At 37.3% G+C, this 17881-nt stretch overlaps 1 protein-coding gene across 1 annotated transcript in view; it reads left to right on the plus strand.

Moving 5' to 3' along the window:
• The window catches only part of OTOG (otogelin), a 92548-nt gene that overhangs the window by 27437 nt on the left and 47230 nt on the right, over positions 1-17881 (plus strand). The window contains exons 19-24 of the mRNA XM_066551897.1: positions 85-297; positions 1881-2046; positions 2539-2613; positions 5431-5474; positions 5932-6085; positions 14976-15083. Of these exons, the coding sequence (XP_066407994.1) occupies positions 85-297; positions 1881-2046; positions 2539-2613; positions 5431-5474; positions 5932-6085; positions 14976-15083 (760 nt within the window). The remainder of the gene's footprint in view (positions 1-84; positions 298-1880; positions 2047-2538; positions 2614-5430; positions 5475-5931; positions 6086-14975; positions 15084-17881) is intronic.

A 17881-nucleotide genomic window follows, 5' to 3' on the forward strand; every position in this document is an offset into this window, starting at 1 on the left:
GTTGCATTGTGTAGAAGACACTTTTTGTTCCAAGTCTTTTTAAATTCGCTCACTGAAACAGTTTTTAATCTGTTATTTGTGTAGCCTCTTATGCAGCGGAAGCTTGTAGCATCCTTACGAAAGATCTTTTTGCTCCATGCTACCCCTATTTGAGTCCTGTTCCCTATTTTGAGCAGTGCAGAAGAGACACTTGCAAATGTGGACAGACTTGTTTTTGCTCTGCTCTGGCCCATTATGCTCATCACTGCCGAAGGTTTGGAGTTGTAATAGATTTCAGAGGAGCTGTCCCAGATTGTGGTGAGTTTCCTGACACTTCTAGACTTAAATAATTACTGCCTGAGGATTTTAGAGGCAATTGGCAAATAGGAGTAAATCAATACAGTCTTTGAAATGAGAAAAGGATTAATTTTAACACGACGTTTTGCACACAGGGCAAGGTTCTTTTTTTTAAAAAAAAATTCTGTCACCAGTGTCCTAGAGGATTCTTCCTTCTTAACTACCTTTCTATAGTTCTTTGACTTATGAAACATTATAAATATTTTTAAAGTAGTTGGAGGGCTTCAAATGTATACAGAATTCAAAATATGTCAGTCCTTATTAGATGGCATTGCATATCTCAGACCATACAGATATTATTCATAGACGACATAAATAGATTTCTTTTCCTTGTAAATGCTATGTTTATCTAATTCTTTAAATGAACAAGATGAAGAATTCAGTATTAAGCAGTTTTAGTTGGATTGTCTACTTCTGCTGTCTGACAATCTCTTGGCTTATTCTCTTGCTGTCAGTGACACTGAAATAGACAAAGTGCAGAAGCAAGTGTTGAAACTTGGTATTGTTATTTAGTTGAAAATGAATAGAAGATTATAGAACATATGTATCTTTATAGATAAAGGTGATGTCTGTTAACTACTCTGTAAATCCTCACAAGCAAAGGGTAGTATTAAATTCCTTGGTTTATATTAAATTTTAGTGGTGAAAAATATATTGATAGGGCATGTTGGGACCTCACATACCTTTTCAAAAAAATATAGAATTGGAAACCCTATCAAACAACCTGAACACCCCTGATGTAGGTGTGGCTCTATTAAGAAGTCTGAGAATCTTTTCTAAGGAGCATTCAAGAGCTTAACATTTAGCAGTTGTCATCACATCATGTAATTATCTATGTTTTAATGCATGCTAAAGAGAATTAATTTAGTCCAGATTAAATGTCTTAAGCTGGAATATCTGTATATATCTGACAAGACTGCCTTGTCTGCATTTATCAGGGCATGAATGGCTGTGTCCACTTATGATTGAATGAGTCACTCAAGCCATTTAATTTTATTTTGTTTTTCTGGAACAAGTATAGCTTTCTCACAGTATATTTAAAAAGTCACACTTGTAGCATTTAAAATATGTTCATCTGTTAGTATTTCAAGAGCTTTGGTGTCTTTTTAGTAGAGCTTTACAAGAGACAGATATATATATATATAGATATAGATATATATATATAAAACAGAAAATTTAATATGGTATTGTGCAACATCTGCGAAGTTCACGTTTAATTTAAAGCTTTTAAGATTTTCTTTTAAGATGCTGTGCATTTCCAAAAGCCCATGCACAAATGCCAAGTGCTTTCAGAGTTAGAGGCAAAAAGGCTTCAGCTGTTGGGTTTCCACCGTGTAAATCTGGATTAACTGCACAGACTCATTGCACTTGTTATTACTGTGGATTTACACCTGTGTAGTTTACCCAGCACAGTGCCAAGATAGCAATTTTAGTGGAATTTAATGTGATTGGGAACAAAAGAATGGAGATGTTTATCAGAAAACTGTTGGGAGGTCCTAGAGTCTCTTGCAGCGTAATTTGAGAGATTTGTTTCATTTGGACAGCTCTTTCATGTGAGGACACAAAGGAGTACAGTACTTGTGTATCTACCTGTGGCAGGACCTGCCAAGCACTGTCTGTGCCAGAGACATGCAGCAGTGACTGCGTTGAAGGCTGTGCCTGTCCCTCTGGAATGTATTTGGATACCAGGACGGAGCGATGCGTGCAGAGGTGGGTAAAGTTGCAGTTCTGATGGCCACGCTCACTGCGTGGTTTCAGACCACCACATTTGCAAGTCAGAGTGGAAAACTAATTAACTTGTACCCTTGTAGATGATAGGCATCTGTAAACTTGACAGGGTCTCTTGGAATTATACAGTACTGATGTCTGTGTTGATCAGAAATAGCTTTTCTATAACATGGATACTCATCAAACATCATCAGTGCTAGTTGTTACTTTCTATCTGGTTTTTGGCACATAAGAGATACAAAACATAAACTTCCATTTTCCTACTGATTTGGTTTGAAATGTGCTTGAGTTATACAGCAGTATTGAGATCAATTGCTCGCATATGAAAGAAAACCCTGAACAACCACAAAACCCCCTGCTAACCAAAAAAACCACACCAACAACAACACAGCAACTGAAATTTCAACAGTAATTTAATGGGAATTTTATCTTGTTTTTTCAGTTTGGGTCAATCATGTTTTCCCTCTATTCCAGAAATGAATGCCCATGTTATTTTCAAGGAATTGACTATCCGCCAGGAGAGAATGTCATGACATCTTTAGGCAAATGGTGAGATACTAAATCGTGTTTTCACACAATTTAATTATATCATATTTTTAAGAGCTCTATCAAATCATTTTGGCTAGCTTTTTGGGCTTATTTTTGTTGGTTTAGTTATTTTTAAATGAAACCTACAGAATAAAGCTGCATCAGTTTTCTGTGTTTGACAAAAGTCCTTTAGAACTTAAGCTTTCCAGGCTGCTGTGCTTTTTAATGCAATATGTTCAAGTGCAAAACAGAAAGGAAAGCCACAAGAATTTCTTATATCATACTAATGTGGAGAGCTCCAGAACAGCATAGACATTTCCTGACTGTCCATAGATCTTCATTGCTATTCTCCTTCCCTTTACCAGATTCTAAATCTATTTATGAAGCATTATTAAGAATCTGTCTTCCACTAGTATAGAATCATTGTAAAAGAGCAATGTGGCTTTTATCAACTAACAAACAACACAAAAAATGCTTAGCTGCAGCCAATGGTAAATAAGCATCTCTGCTATTGTTCCTTACATTTGGCATTTGTTCTTGTCCTCTTGCTCTTCCATTTGCATCATTGCAGTCCTGACATTAAAGAAGGAAGTTTGTTAGGTGATCCTGGCTCCTGCCAGCTGCATCCTTTTCAGCAGTTATTTCTGTCTGGAGAAGGTTAAGTCATGTGGACGACAAGCTCTGTAAATAACAAGCTTTCAGAAATAACATCTGAGCTCTGACTGCCTGTATCAGTTGTTACAGCACTTAATTAAAAGCAGAACAGACCAAATTGTCTGTGATTGATCAGTGTAGTACTTTAGTTTGTTACAAAGGCCACATTAGAGATTGGGGTTGTCAGACTCCTGTTGCAATGGGGGCACTTAGTGAGCACACACAAACTCCTTCTCACTCTTGTCAGCAGTCCATAAATGCTGACTGTTATAAATTGATATCTTACTTGTCAAGTTAGCTTATTTTTTTACCTTAGGGCAGATTCCCTGGAGTGTGCCAGGCAGCCCATCATGCATATGAGGCCCTGCAAAGGCTGGGTGCACTGTTGCCTGCCCTCCCAAGGTGTTTTTGTTTACAGAATGTGCCAAACAGCCCTGGCAGCCAAGAGAAGGGGCTTCTCCTGGTAAATCTTTAATCCTCCTCCTCAAAGATCTAGTTCAGCTAATTTTGCTGACCCCTGTGATGGATATATGGTTGAATGCAGATCATGTGATGGTCCACAAATGTAGTTTTTAAAAAAGTGCTGTACACAAAAATCCTCTTGATGCTAATTTCAGTGGAATTGCTTGGGATCTGGCAGCTTGTCTGTTAATAAAATTAATCTGCTTGTTTATAACTACTAGGATTTTAGCTGGAATTAGAGATCTGTGTCTCCTATCTAGTCACAATTTTTACTTGAGGTGTTTTTTTAATAAGGCTTTATACAGATCTGTTGAGAGAAACAGCTTTCAAATGCAGAAGTACATGTAGGGGGACAGAATATAAGAAAATAAAGATAGTGTAGAAAGTAATCTTAGCCCTAAGGAGTTGGAGCTGGGCCAATTATCAAAGATTAGGAACAGGCCTGACTTTACCAGGCCACAGCTGTAACCATGGAGAAGAAGAGTGCTATAAGAGAGTGGGTGGCTGGGTGAGAGGGGAACTGGAGTCAGTGGCTGCTTTGTGAAGGAGAAAGAGTCAGTGCTCTGAGGAGATGCCCACAAGAAACACTCAGAAGGTATGGAACCTTTGTGATAAGGAGACAACAGTATGGAACCCTTGTGATAAGATGACCAGAAGTACAGACTGTCGGCTCCTGTGAATTGCCTTATGCTGAGTAATGCATTAGACATCATGTAGGAATAAATGTGTGGATGAACTGGGAAAAAATGCTATGTGATGAAGTGCTCTTCTTATCTGTCACTTTCTATTAGAAACAATTATGATCTTTATTTCATTCTCCCCATGCTTTATTCCTCTCAATTACTTCCTATTTGGAACTTCCCACTTTTAAAGTGGAATTTCTTCTCTATGGAGTAGCTTTTCTGCTCTGTTGCTTTCAACAAGTTGTTTAAAATATTTTCATTGATGTTATATCAGCCTTTGAGTTGCCTCCCTCTCGGTTCCCTTTGCTACTCCTTTTCCTCTTGCCTGAGTGATACTGTGCAGTCCATGAGTGCTTTTCCTGCAGGCCTTTGGGTTCCATACACAGCTCCAAATGTGTTCACAGGGAGGCTGTAGAACATACAGAATTTGATTCTGAATCTGCTGAGCAGCCAGGAGAGTCCTGGGGATCCTGATTCTTTTAGCTATTGCAAAAGAATGGGAAAATAGTGCTGGATTTCATGGCCTCAGGTTCTTTACTGATGACCAGGACCTGAAACTCAGCCATCACTGCTACAGTTTTCCCTGACAATGAGCTGCAATAGGAACTGCTACCATTTTAGAAGAGTACAGGACTATTTTGGCTCAAACTAGAAAGGAGCAGTCAGTGTTAGTTTTCTCAGTGCTTCCCTGCACACAGTATCTTGTTAGGTTGAGTTTTATGCAGCATTGAACTCTTTCATGCAGGGGAAATGTGTTTTGGGGAGCAGTATGGGGGCATGTTCATGTACATATTTTTTTGTCAGCCTATGCATCTTAATTTCTTAATTTCTAATAACATTATGCATAAAGCAAAATTTGGGAGTTTAACAAATGTTCTTCATGGGTTAAGCCAATGCTTTATCCACAGTTATAATGTTCAGTGCAAACATTTATAAAATTATTTTCTATTGACTTATTCTGCATTACTAAATAGAATATGTTAATATATTTTAGCTCTTCCTGGCTCTCAGTGCATCTTTGTCTATATTTCTTTTGCAGCCATTGCAGGGATGGAGTAATGAACTGTGATAACAACGTAATAGGTGAGTGAAGGGAGAGGGAAAAGATGGTTCAAGACCAATGAATACATTTCCTCCAGTCTTGGTAGAACCCCTTGTCTGAACTAGAAGATAGTGCAATGTGTACAAATTAATTTCTGAGAGGGGATCCTATTTGTGTGTTTGATGGTAATGCTCCTGCTTTGTACCAGCCTAACTGTTCAAAATACTGTTAAATCTGAAAAACTTTTTCCCCCCAGTACTTTAAAATGTATTTTTTTTTCTGCTTGCTAATGCAGATAAGCTTAGCTGCATGATAAACAGCAGACCTTCAGTAGGGAAAATAAAGGTTAGCTTTGCCCCAAATAATGAGGAGAGGCAACTGAATGTTACTAGTATTGCTGAATGTTATAATCTCTGTGTTACCAATCCTTATTGCACACATTTACAGAAAACAAAATTTTAGGTGTGAAGACTAAAGCATTTGTCCATTTCCCCCCAGCACACAGCTGCCCAGTGGGACAGATTTATGTTAACTGCAGCAATCCACAAGTGGATCCAGAGCTCAGCAGAGAGAGGACTTGTGAGAATCAGCTGCTAAACCTCACTTTCTCAGCACACCTTCCTTGTGTGTCAGGCTGTGTCTGCCCACCAGGGTGAGTACAGGCAGATTTGCATCTTTTGCTGCACAAACATGATCGAGTAATTAATTCTACTTTGAGAATTTGAGATCTCAAAGGCTGAGCATCAAACTTGTCAAGGTTTACCCCATGGTACTGGCTGTTAAAGTCATCATAAATGCTAAACCAAGAGACAAGTGGAGTTAAATACTTCATAATAATATGATCAAAAAACCAAGAATACAGAAATGGCATTGAAATAATTTGATTTAATCTGTGTTGTTACAGTAGAATTGTTTATCTAGTTTTTTTCAAATACCAAACATCTTATTTCACTATTTGGCTGAGGGAGGTAAGTTTATTCATAGGCATAATTTCTAGTATTTTTCCCCCAAAAGGATCTCTTAAATCTTGGGATTTTTGCTGATAATGTACAGATGAGCTGTTGTGGAATCAAGCACTGTATTGAGAGAATTTGGATTATAAAAATAACACTATGTTAAAGTTATGCTGGTCTTGATGGAATTTAATTTCTTAAGCACATAGCCTTAGAAGTTTTTGGTGTTATAACTCTGAAATCATTTGAACTGTTGAAATAGCTCAGCTGAAGTCTGTGTACTTGTACTGAGTGATGTGTTGACATTTCTATCTCATTATAAAATATTGCTACTCAGGATTTTGGGATTCTACTTTAATACTTAAAAACATGTAATGAAATGGTTCATATGAAATGGAACCTGTAATTAGTGGAACTCAAAGTATGGTACCATATTGAAAAGTGCTCATGTAGACTGTGAAATTAACTGGAGGCAGATATTTTCAGAATTGCAGAAATTTACCCTCTTGGACCAGGCTGACATACTTCAAGGCTACCTTCAGCAGCACTGTATGGCTGGCAGCTCAGATCATATAAAAAACTTATTCTCTGGTATTTTGCCGCGCATAACCTCTGAGCTTGTGATCTCTACTGCTTCCTGGTGGAATTTAGGTCTAGAATGTAAGCAGTTGGTTTGGTGTTTTTTGGCATTGGAAGACTTGGTGTCAAGTGTGGGGATCCCAAAATGATAATATGGTTTTATGGTTGTAAGACGCAAAATGTTAAGATTTCCTAGGGACAAAAATAGAAAACTAAGATGATTTGTCTTTATTGTAACTTTAGAAAACTGTATTCTTTTCTACACTATGTTGCTTGTAGAGATATTAGAACAAAATTATTTGGTTTTGTTTTGTTGGTTTTGTTTGTTTGGGTTGGTTTTTTTTTTGAGGACGTGCAAAGGGAGAGGCTTTTTGATGTTGCAGGATTTTACCCTCAGTGCTGCTTAAGGTAGAACTAGGAAACAGTGTTACAAACCTAAAGTTTGAATTAGGAATGTCAGTCTGTACTGATGAAGTAGGAATTAAAGTCACTTACGAGCTTGTCAAAAAGAGTATCTTTTAAATATTCAGCTCTAGGGGTCCTATATTGCTTATATATTTTTGTTTTCATTTGAGGTTGCTTTAGGAAAAATTGATGATCCTAAAGGTGTGTGGTTTTCTGGTGTGCTTTTGGAATTGTGAGAGACTTATGCTATGTATTAACTATGCAGGTTTTTTTTATTTAGATAATGAATCTTAGTTGTTTAGGAATTTTAGTAGGAGGTGCATTTGATAGAAGCTGGATAGAAGTTGGATATGAAGAGCCCTGATGTTTTGAACCATTCACTGAATTCACACTACAATGATTCATGCGGCAGATTGACCAACTTAGAGCCAGTACAGCACAGTAATGAAAAAATTTTAATTAAGTTTTTGGAAGAGAAAAATGGGTAAAATACAGTCACCTTTATACAGTACCTCATCCTGTGTTCTTGTCCTTTCAAGCAGTGCAGGATTCAAAAGCACTGTGAATTTATGCAACCTGGAAATCCCTTTTTTTAGGCTATCAGTTCTTAGTGGTGAAATAGAAAACTGAGGTGACATTGTCCCCTTTAAAAGGGTAATACAGCCATGGAATTTCTTTGATCTTAACGTTAGTCCTTTACCTGAAATAAGTTTCATTACTTTTTTCATGCTTTTGTTTGAGATCTTGAATCAGTTTATCTTGATTCACTGCATGTAAGCTAAGCTGATTTAAAAAGAAATGAAATCAGTTTAATGTGTTTGATTAGTTGATTTAGGTTAAATAATTTTAAAAGTGAGTGAAGTAAAGTGAATATGTCACCACTAAGAAACCTGTTTGTAGGAATGTTGGACGCTACGATTTTTTGAGGCAGAAGGACCTTTCTGATCTGTTTAGTGGGGTGATGATTCTGCAGTGATACCCTGAAAGGTAATTAACAAAAGGAACTTCTTTTCACAGAAGTGATGTTAAGATTTCAAGGGGGCAATGTTTTTGTTTTGCAGTCCATTTTTCTACTATCTGAAAGCTGAAGTGAAATATTCTTTCAAATACTTCACTACTTTTAGGATTCCTTCTTTTTTTGTGCTTACAGTGCAGCTGTGCTTCATTCTTTTTCCTCGACAGCGAGTAAATGAGATGCAAGTAACCATGCCTAAGTATATATCTAAGTTTACAGGAGATCATTCTGTGGCTTACAGTTTTTATGGTACAAAAATTGATTCTATACTTTACATCTATTTTAGAGGCTGTTGAAATCAGCCATTAATTCTCACTTCCTAATACTGATTCACCCTACTTTGCCTGACATATTAAGTAATTTTTAAGACTTTATTTATGTTTTTTCTTACTGGTTTTCATCTGTCACCATTTAAAGGGAAATGTTCTATATTTCTAGGTTGCATTTCAAAAAGATAAGTAATACACTTTCAGTGCATATTTTTTCAAGTACAATATTTGCATTACATTTTCTGCTTGAGAATTTCTATGAATCAAATTATTTTTCCTCCTTGACTATACTGAATGTGCACAGTTTGACATGGAGACAGGATCCTTAATCAGACTGCAGAAGAAACAAGGAGAAAAGACAGTAAAGGAAAAAGAGGGGAGTAAACAGTAGTACCTGCCTACATTTCTGGATGCTGTGTGACATGTTTGCTCCAAACAGACTTACACTGGTTTTTGCCCGTCCTATTCCATTGGTTTTCTCCAGTCAGACCCAGTGGGCTCCAGTCAGACCAGTAATGATCTCCAAAACAGCTTCTGTTCACTGCTGCTGACAGCCTGCTCTTAATGTTGCTGTCAAGACAAGCAGTTGCTTTCCTGAAGGAATTACTTGTGTTTTCCCACTTCCCTCCTTGATAGGATTTTACTCTTTGACTGCAGCATGAGTTGGATTTTACTGATATGTACTTTGTGGAGCATGCAGCATAAAACTTGTGCTATATTGGCAATATGTATAGTTTTGTGCGTGTATTGCAGTGGTGGGAGTTAATTAGCTCAGAGGTATTTTCCAACCTAAGTGGTGTAATGATTCTAACAAGAGCCCTCTCAGATTTTTGAATACAGGTGTTTTCATGTGGACTGACTCTGATTGTTTAATGGCATACATCAGGGTTTATTTTAGATCATGTTAGTCATTCCTATTTCCATTAGCTGAAATATTTAGCAATTTCCATGTCTGTTTCATATAATAATAATTATTAATATTATCAATAATTCCATCTTGCTGGAAAAAACAAGGTCCACCCGCCTCTAAATATGAATAATACAAATTCTGAGAGTTATGTTAATACCTTGAAATACATATTGTTCCAAATGCAGTTAGTCGTGATTTTGCTTCTGTTACATCTGCCTATTATATCTTCATCATTTTTTCCTTTTTATGTTTTTGTTCCCTCTATAAAGCTATGTAAAACCAAACACTACACAGTTAACCTAGATCAAGCAGTCTCTGCTAACTTTGAAGTATTTCAAAACTTCATTTTCAAAATTTTCATGACTAACTTTTATTTGAACTCTAAATTGTAGCAAAACTTCTCTTCCTAATCATGCTTATAAAACTGGCTGTAATTCTCTCCTTGTTTCAGTGACTTTTAAAAGCTTCCCTTTCAATGTTAGTACTGCAAGGGAATAAAATGTTAATTCTTATCTGGCTGCTAGCAGTGGTTACCTGTACATCCAGGTCACTTAATTTCTCACTGTTCAGCGACATCCAATACCCAACTGAATATTTTATTTAGTGTGAACAGACTGATCTTAAAAAGAAAGCAATGCCACTCTAGAATAACTAGGAACATAATGAGCTCCTTATTTTCAAGTATGTGTATTTATTTTTATGGCATGTGGGTGTTTGAATCTCAAGAGCACAATGCAATTGTATTGAAGTTTTCTTTTTTCCTTGCACCAAATGTTTAATTGTTCACAGCTATGTGGGCCACCTTTTTAAGCAAAATGCCTGACAAATTTTTTCATATGCACATTTAGGAAAAACAAATCCAGTCCTTTCTCCCACCCACACCCTCTGGTGAGAACTTATTATTTATAACACAGAAGAATACCTTTTGTGCTAAAAACTTGACTTTACTGAATTTGAGGAAATGTAACATAATTAGAATTTTTATGGCTTTCTCTTTTTTTCATCACTTATTGCTCCCATAAAATAGAAGAATGAAGAATTACTAAATTCAAAGCTGTAATATCCTGTAATTGTAATAACATTTTGTAGCTAAGGGATATTATACCAGGTTTTCCTTCTAAAACTTTCTCAATTATCATCATATTTCTGTGGTATGTATCAAGTGACAGATAGCAAGCTGAAACACATTCTTGGGCGGTTTTACTAAAAAAAAGAAAACTCACATCTTTCTAATTTTGACAAAACAGTTAATGTTGTAGACTTATATGTGCCTATGGAGAAACAGCTCTGTTAATGAGGAATTAAGATGGGAAGAATACAGATGAGTTTCAAATACTTTTAGGAAACTACTCTTTATTATTGTAATTACATTGACCATGTTATGTCTTAAAAAAAGTGTCTTTAGATGAAATAAAAATCCTGTGTTTTTAGTGAGTGTTTAGTATAATTTTTCACAAGACCTACTGCTCCTCAATTTCAACTCAGAATTTACTATTATTATCAGTGGGTTTTTTACTATTTACTATCATTATTATTATTACTACTCTTTACTATTACTATCACTGTTTTCTGTCCAAGCCTCACTCTTCTGGATGCTGCTGCTGAAGTCCTGCTGCTTCAGGCTAAGTATTTTTAGTTTTTTCTTTAGGCAGGGCTTTGGAGAGGTCTGTTGAGATTTGATGTTTTCCAGGCAAATAAGGATTAACCCCATGGGGATACCATCATGGCTATGCACTTGAATAGTTTCTCAGGAAAATGCAATTCTCTTACGAAGACTGCATCAAGACTGTTTTGGTATTTCAGGAGCCAATATTTATCCACACCAGATTTTATGCTGGTTTCTACTTCTGATGGCAATAGACACAGCATGCTAAAGGTGCAGGAGCTCATTTCCAAAGAAAACTTCTATTGCAGTGCCCTTGCAAGACAATCCAGTTCTTTTCTATGCTTTTCTGCTTTTTGCAGACTTGCAAATTTCCTTAATATATTTTTGAGTTCCTTATTTTTCTCTTGCAATTCTTACAAACCTTCTTGATTTCCCACATTTTAGTTTGTACCAACTGCAAATCTCTAATTTTTTTTTTCCATGTGTTTGTATTAATTGACAGTAAAACTTCAGCAGTATCATTCAGGTTCTGGAGCACCTGTTCATATGACCTTCTGCTTTCTGGCTTGTTTTTAAGAGAAATATTGAACTGTGTCACTTAGTTCGAAGGAAGACTTCCATTACAGTCAGAGTTACTTTCTAAAATTCTGATGCTGGTGATAGAGCTGACTGCAGGAAGGTTTCCAATCCAGGGTGAAGCTTCAAAAGAAACTGACTGTCTCAGTTAAAGCACCAAAATCATTTGTTAACAGAAAGATGGAATGGTATACTGAGGATAATGAAAACCTTCCAAACACTCTACAGAATTCCTTAATATTTTGGTATAATAAACCAGGGCAAAGAGGTAGAGGAGATTTTAGGAAGCTCCCCAAGTGAAAAAGAAAACCGAATATATTAGCTATCCCTGTCTAGATAGTGAGTGAACTCTAATGAAGGTATTATGTGCTGCAGGAATGTTGGATTTTCTCTCAAAGTTTATCTCGTGTTCTGATTAGACAGTCAAATGCTTCCTGCTGATTTATTTTGTTTATTTTTTGCTTCCCTTAAACTTAAATTACAGACCTTTATAGGATGGGCTGTGAACCCTTCAGAGAGCAAACTTCATGTTGCAGCAAAAGTACTTGTGGGTGCATGAATCAGTTCATGGTGGGCTGTTGCAGGTGAGAGGGGAAGGAGCTTGTGCAAGACACAGACTGTTGAAAACTGCTCTGCTGGGACCTGGGAGAGTGATTTTTTTTTTTTTCTCATTGTTTTGGTCCAGATTTGGGATTTCTGCAGAACTAGTGTTTGATGAGTCGCAGGTGACATTATTTCTAATGGTGCCTTTACTAAGATTACTTACATATTTCTGTGTGTGTGAATGCAGAAGGCTCTAGACATAATGGGATGATAAAGAAAGTGAATGTTCAGCAGGGTGAAGTGGCATAGTCATCCTTGTGTCTTTGCAGTTCATTGTAGGCTGGACAGTAAGAATAAGCATCAAGAAAAATGTCTGATACTTCAAAGAGGAGCTGTGCAAGGCCTCTCTGTAGGGTATTTGTGGGGAATTCTTAGATCATTGAAATCTATCCATTTGCTTGGCTTTACAAGAGAGAAAGCTGTTATCACTTTTTTTTTTTTTTTAAACCAGTGTAATAACATGAGGAAAAACCTGCATTTAGTGTTACCTTGTCAGTGTGATCTCTTTGTGTCTGAATGTGCCCTGTTCAGTTCTGAGCAGCTTTAAACCAGTGGGAATTTCAGTCTCACAGTTGATTGTCTCCAAGTGACACAATGCTTGAAATAAGTATGGATTACAAAGAACACTTCATCTACCCTGGAGGAAAATTACAGTTTTTCAGTTTAAGGAGGGAGGAGGGTTTATGGTATTCTGCATATTTCCATTCATAAGCCTTACAGAGATGTAAATTTCTGTCTGATACATAACACACTGAAGAAGAGTCTAAGTCAAATACAAATTACAAATTTGTACAATGTAATTTGTAAAATACAAATTACCAGCTCATTAAGATGAGCTAATAAAATTTCCTGTGATAAATTCAGTGATGAAATGTTTCCTTTTGGATAGCAGGGAAACAAAACGTTGTTACCCTGTTTGTCATGGATGTGCCTCACACTTATCACATCTTATCCCTAGTGCCATATCTTGCTCAAATGACAGTGCTAAACATCAGGAGCAATAAATCTGTTAGGAACACAGAAAAACCTGTACAAAATTTCTATTACTACAGAGGGGTACTGGGATTCCAAACAAACTTAGCTTGAAGAAAAAAAATAATTTATCTGCCCAAAACTACCATTTGAAGAGACTGTTTATTTGTCAATACAAATACATTTCAAACATTAGAAACAAGGTGTCCTGGATAATCCTAGACTGCATGGTGCCTGTAAGGAATCCTTTCACTATGGGACTGGCATGTTAGCTGCTCTGGATTCCTGTGTTGTAGGGAATGGGGCAGGATCAAAACAACTTGGAGCTGCAGCAGTTGGAGTCAAAGACACTGCTTCAGCTTGTCAAGAGTTCAAATTTCACAGCTTTCATTTGAGAGATGGATTTGTCATCACAGCTGTTCTATCTGTTATTGGACCCTCTGGTCCCATACTGATATTGCTTTGCTTATCCAATACCATGACAATATTTCTGATAAAATGAATTGGTTCTTGGAAGAAATGCAACTTTCCTGGGCTCAGTTAAATGATAGATTGTTTAATAAAATAAATCGGTGCTTCTGGTCTATTTCATGACCTTTATTTGTAGAATCTGCTTGAGATCTCTATCTCTTTTTTACTAATTTCAGATTTTCTGAATATTTATCAAAAAGCCACAAACATTGTACTTTAAAATTAGGACTGATTGCTCTATTTAGTCTTTATGGGCAAGAATTCCTCTGTTCTTTTTCTATAACAGCAATCTTTTTCACTTTTTCTCTTTATTAGTTTTCCATTTTTATCTGCTTGTCTAGGAGTTCTGTCTAAACACAAATTCACAGCACTAGTCAAACTGTAAACAGCTATGCATATGGTTAGCTATGGTATGATGAAAATATCCCTTGAAGACTGTGAGGATACTTCTGCCACTAAAATTGAGTATATTTGTAATTGCTTGCATGTAGGTGCCTGTAATATTTCTGCTTGCATAAGGGTGCAGAAATAAATATTAATTAATACAATAATTTCATGTAGCCAGGATAGCTCTTTTGATATTAAATTATTCATGGAGCAAGAGGTTTAACTACAGCTATAGAAAAACTGCAGTAAAATAAAACTCTTTCAGTCAATGAAAGGAAAAAATAGGACAAGAAGAAATCCTCATTTAAAAAACCTTAGACTAAATATGCCACCAATTTTGGAGAGTAAGAGTGCATACCACTAGAACAAAGAGTTGTGATGGCTCTGACATCTCGTGGATTATCTCGTGGCTTGAGTCAAATGCAGTTTAATTGGCTGAGTTACAAGAAATTTGGTGGAATTTAGAGAACTTCTAGGAATTTATAGTTTCCCTGACCTTAAAATTTGTATATTCATGAGTCAGTCTTAGAGGGTTAGTGATTAAAAGGTTAATGCCCAAAGTGCTGGCACTTAATACAGATAAAATATTCAGGTACCTGTGAAAGGAAGATACCAAATTGCTCATACGCAATTATTAACAAAATGGTGCCTTTTCAGTTTCAGAAGACTTTTAAATATTATTTGCGTCTCAATAACAAAAGTGGTAGTAACTTTAAAGTTTAGGAAAATATTTTTGTATCTGGATACCAGCTATACTGCTGCTGGATGAGTACTTTTTGTTCTTTTTTTTTTATAGTCTTGTGAAACATGGGGATATGTGCTTGGATGCAGATGAATGCCCATGCTCATGGAAAGGAAAGGAATATTTTCCAGGTGACAAAGTAATTTCTGCCTGCCATACGTGGTAAGTGGGGATCTATTTAAGTGAATTCATTTTATTTGTGTATTTGTAGGTTGATTATTTTTCCTTCATGTGTTTTGATCATAAATTTCACAGCAGATTATCTACTTTGACTTCATATTTATATTTCTTCAAAGAGTAATTAAAACTGGTTCAGGTTTTGTTGTTTCAAAGTGCTTTATATAACAAAATAATTGTGATTTGGCATCTTTTTAGTCTTTAAAAATCTTGATTTAGAGGGTTTTTTTTTTGTTTGCTTATTTTTTTCAAGACCATGGCTAGAATTCCTAAAGTAAAGGTAAAATCCCTTAAATATTATACCTGAGTGACATTTTGGAAAGCTTTTTACTTATTCTTTTTCACATTTAGCACTGAATCTGAGCTGTCTGGAGACCAGAATGTAGCTCTGTGTCCTTAACTCTGCATCCACTACTGTGTTAAACTAAGGGGAGTACTGGGCAACATCAACATCATGTACTGAGCAAAGAAACGGACAGATTGGTCACTGATTTTGTGTGTGTGGATAACTGATGAATCAATCAGCGTTCAGAGGGAGAATTCCAGTAGGAAAGGGTTGATAGGATGATTTAAACACAGGCCGACACCAATTCCTTTTTTCTTCTGCTATCCAGTGTTGTAAATGCAGTACATACCCTGCCAGGTTTCCTCAAGCACTCTCAGTAGGATGTGCTTTACTGCCATTTTAATAAGCTTTACAGGAGTGTGAAAATAAACCCCACCTACCTGATGCTGAACCAAGCTCGTTTCATGGTAATCTCTGCCTGTTTTGCTCTCTGGCCAAGGCTGAATGTTGCAGGCTGGCACTCAGCAGTGCTGTTTGTCTTACCAGAGCCTCAGGAAAACCAGCTGTACTGCCAAGCACCATGATGCTGTGGTAGAGGTGTAGCCTCCAGGCTCCCAGCAGAGCAGCTCCCTCTTCTTGTGCCCTCCTTGTAGCTTACCAGGAGCATTTAACTGGTGTCTCCTGCTGCTCCTGGCCAGCACAGCTCAGGGTAGCCCGGCCCAGGGAAGGCTCATCCCATCAGCACCAGGCTCTGCCTTGTCTGGATGTCGTGCCCCCTCCAGCCTTGTGCTGACTGCCTTCCTCTGCCTCTCGTCAGGTCCTCAGTAGCTGCTCTAGAAGAGATTTGTAGCCCTTTGGTGGACTGGTGAAGCGACTTACAAGGCATCTCCACTGGGCAGGCAGGTAAAGCGACCCGGGTTGTTCACCCCCTTGTTTCCAAAGGCCTCTCCATTTGGACCTGGTGTGGGATTGCTTGCATCAGAGAGAATTAATTTATCCCAACTAACCTGTATGAGACTTCACCAAAGGCAGCAGCAATGCAGGCAGAAAGACACTGGATATTTAGCCTTCTCTTCTTTTTTTTTTTTTTCTTTCCCTGAGGCCAGGCTCATTAATTCATGCAAACCCTTAATGCTCTCATGGCTTTTGTAGTCTTCCATGCCCAGAAGCAGAGATGGATTAAGTGATAATGGCTTTTAGGCAACTAGCTGTTCACAAATAGAGGAGAGCCTGCAAGAAGCTCTGCATGATACAAAGCATATAAAGTCTGTGTCTGATGTGTTAAGGGAAAGGTGCAAAGCATGAGAGTGCTTCTGTGCAAACAAACACACTTAGGCACTCATGGAAGTCATCATATAGTGGGGTTGGTGCATTGAATTAGTGTGTTTTTATAATAAATATCTTACTCATACTTGGTGTAGTGTTAGCAGCATAAGTATTGATTTATTGAGCAGTAACATGACAAAGTAACTTCATAAGTTGGCAAAACTACCTGTGAACTGACAGGAACTTTCAACCCAAGCTTTGGGGTCTGACTAACCTGTGGCTCTAGGTTTCCCAAGTTTTGTTTTCAGTGCAAGTGCCTGAAATATTTAGCAATGTTCTAATGTTGAGGCTATCAGGGCAGTTTTTGATGGGGTGCTGTGCCAGGTAAGATGGGCTTGTGCAAGTAGATGTGCTGGTCTGCTGTCATCATGCTGAGACCATTGAGCAGCTCCTGGTCACTCTCTGTGGGCTGCTGAATTGGGTCTCCTGTATTCTTTAACAAATACTTCTTGGAAAAATGCTGTATAAAAAGCTACTTGAAGTTTAGAAGATTCTGATAGCTCAGTTTTTTCAACTAGGGCTCTCTAGATTCTGATAACTAAATGTTAGTTCACTTAGTATGAAACATGCCTGGTGTAGAGGACTTGAAAGACGTTGTGTACCTCTTAATCCCTTCCTTCTGATTATAAATGTGTTCCTGAAAAAAAAGAAAAGGATGTCCCTAGGCTTTACATGCTAAGCCATGTTTCTGCACATTGGAGACCCTTAAGGCGTCAGCATATGGAGGTTTGAATAGGCCACGAGTGAAACTAAAACCTACTGTCTCAGGAGAATGTGAGAAGCAGCATTTAGTTTTCCAGTCCAAACATAATTTCTTCTGTTTGCCTCTCTCCATCAGCTTGATGAGGTTCCTTCCTTTGCTGCTGTTCTGAAGTGACTGCAGTTAGCAAGTCCTGCTGCTATTTCCTTGTGTTTTGCTACAGAAAACACTTCTCACATGTATTTTTAACTTATTTTAGCCATCTGCTTAGTGTATTGATACATGTTGAGATGCAAAATGCAAGCAGTGGACCAAATCAGTGATGGGATAAGCAGAGTCTTGGAAAACTGGAACAGTGGCTCCATGTAGGTGCAAGTGAATTGCAAAGGAAACTGGAGGAAATCTGATGCTACCAGTAGCTGTAGCTGCCTAGATTTTCCAGATATTTGCTGCCCTTCTGGAAAAAGTGGT

The sequence above is a fragment of the Molothrus aeneus genome, chromosome 6 (assembly GCF_037042795.1).
Source record: "Molothrus aeneus isolate 106 chromosome 6, BPBGC_Maene_1.0, whole genome shotgun sequence".
NCBI classification, from domain to species: domain Eukaryota; kingdom Metazoa; phylum Chordata; class Aves; order Passeriformes; family Icteridae; genus Molothrus; species Molothrus aeneus.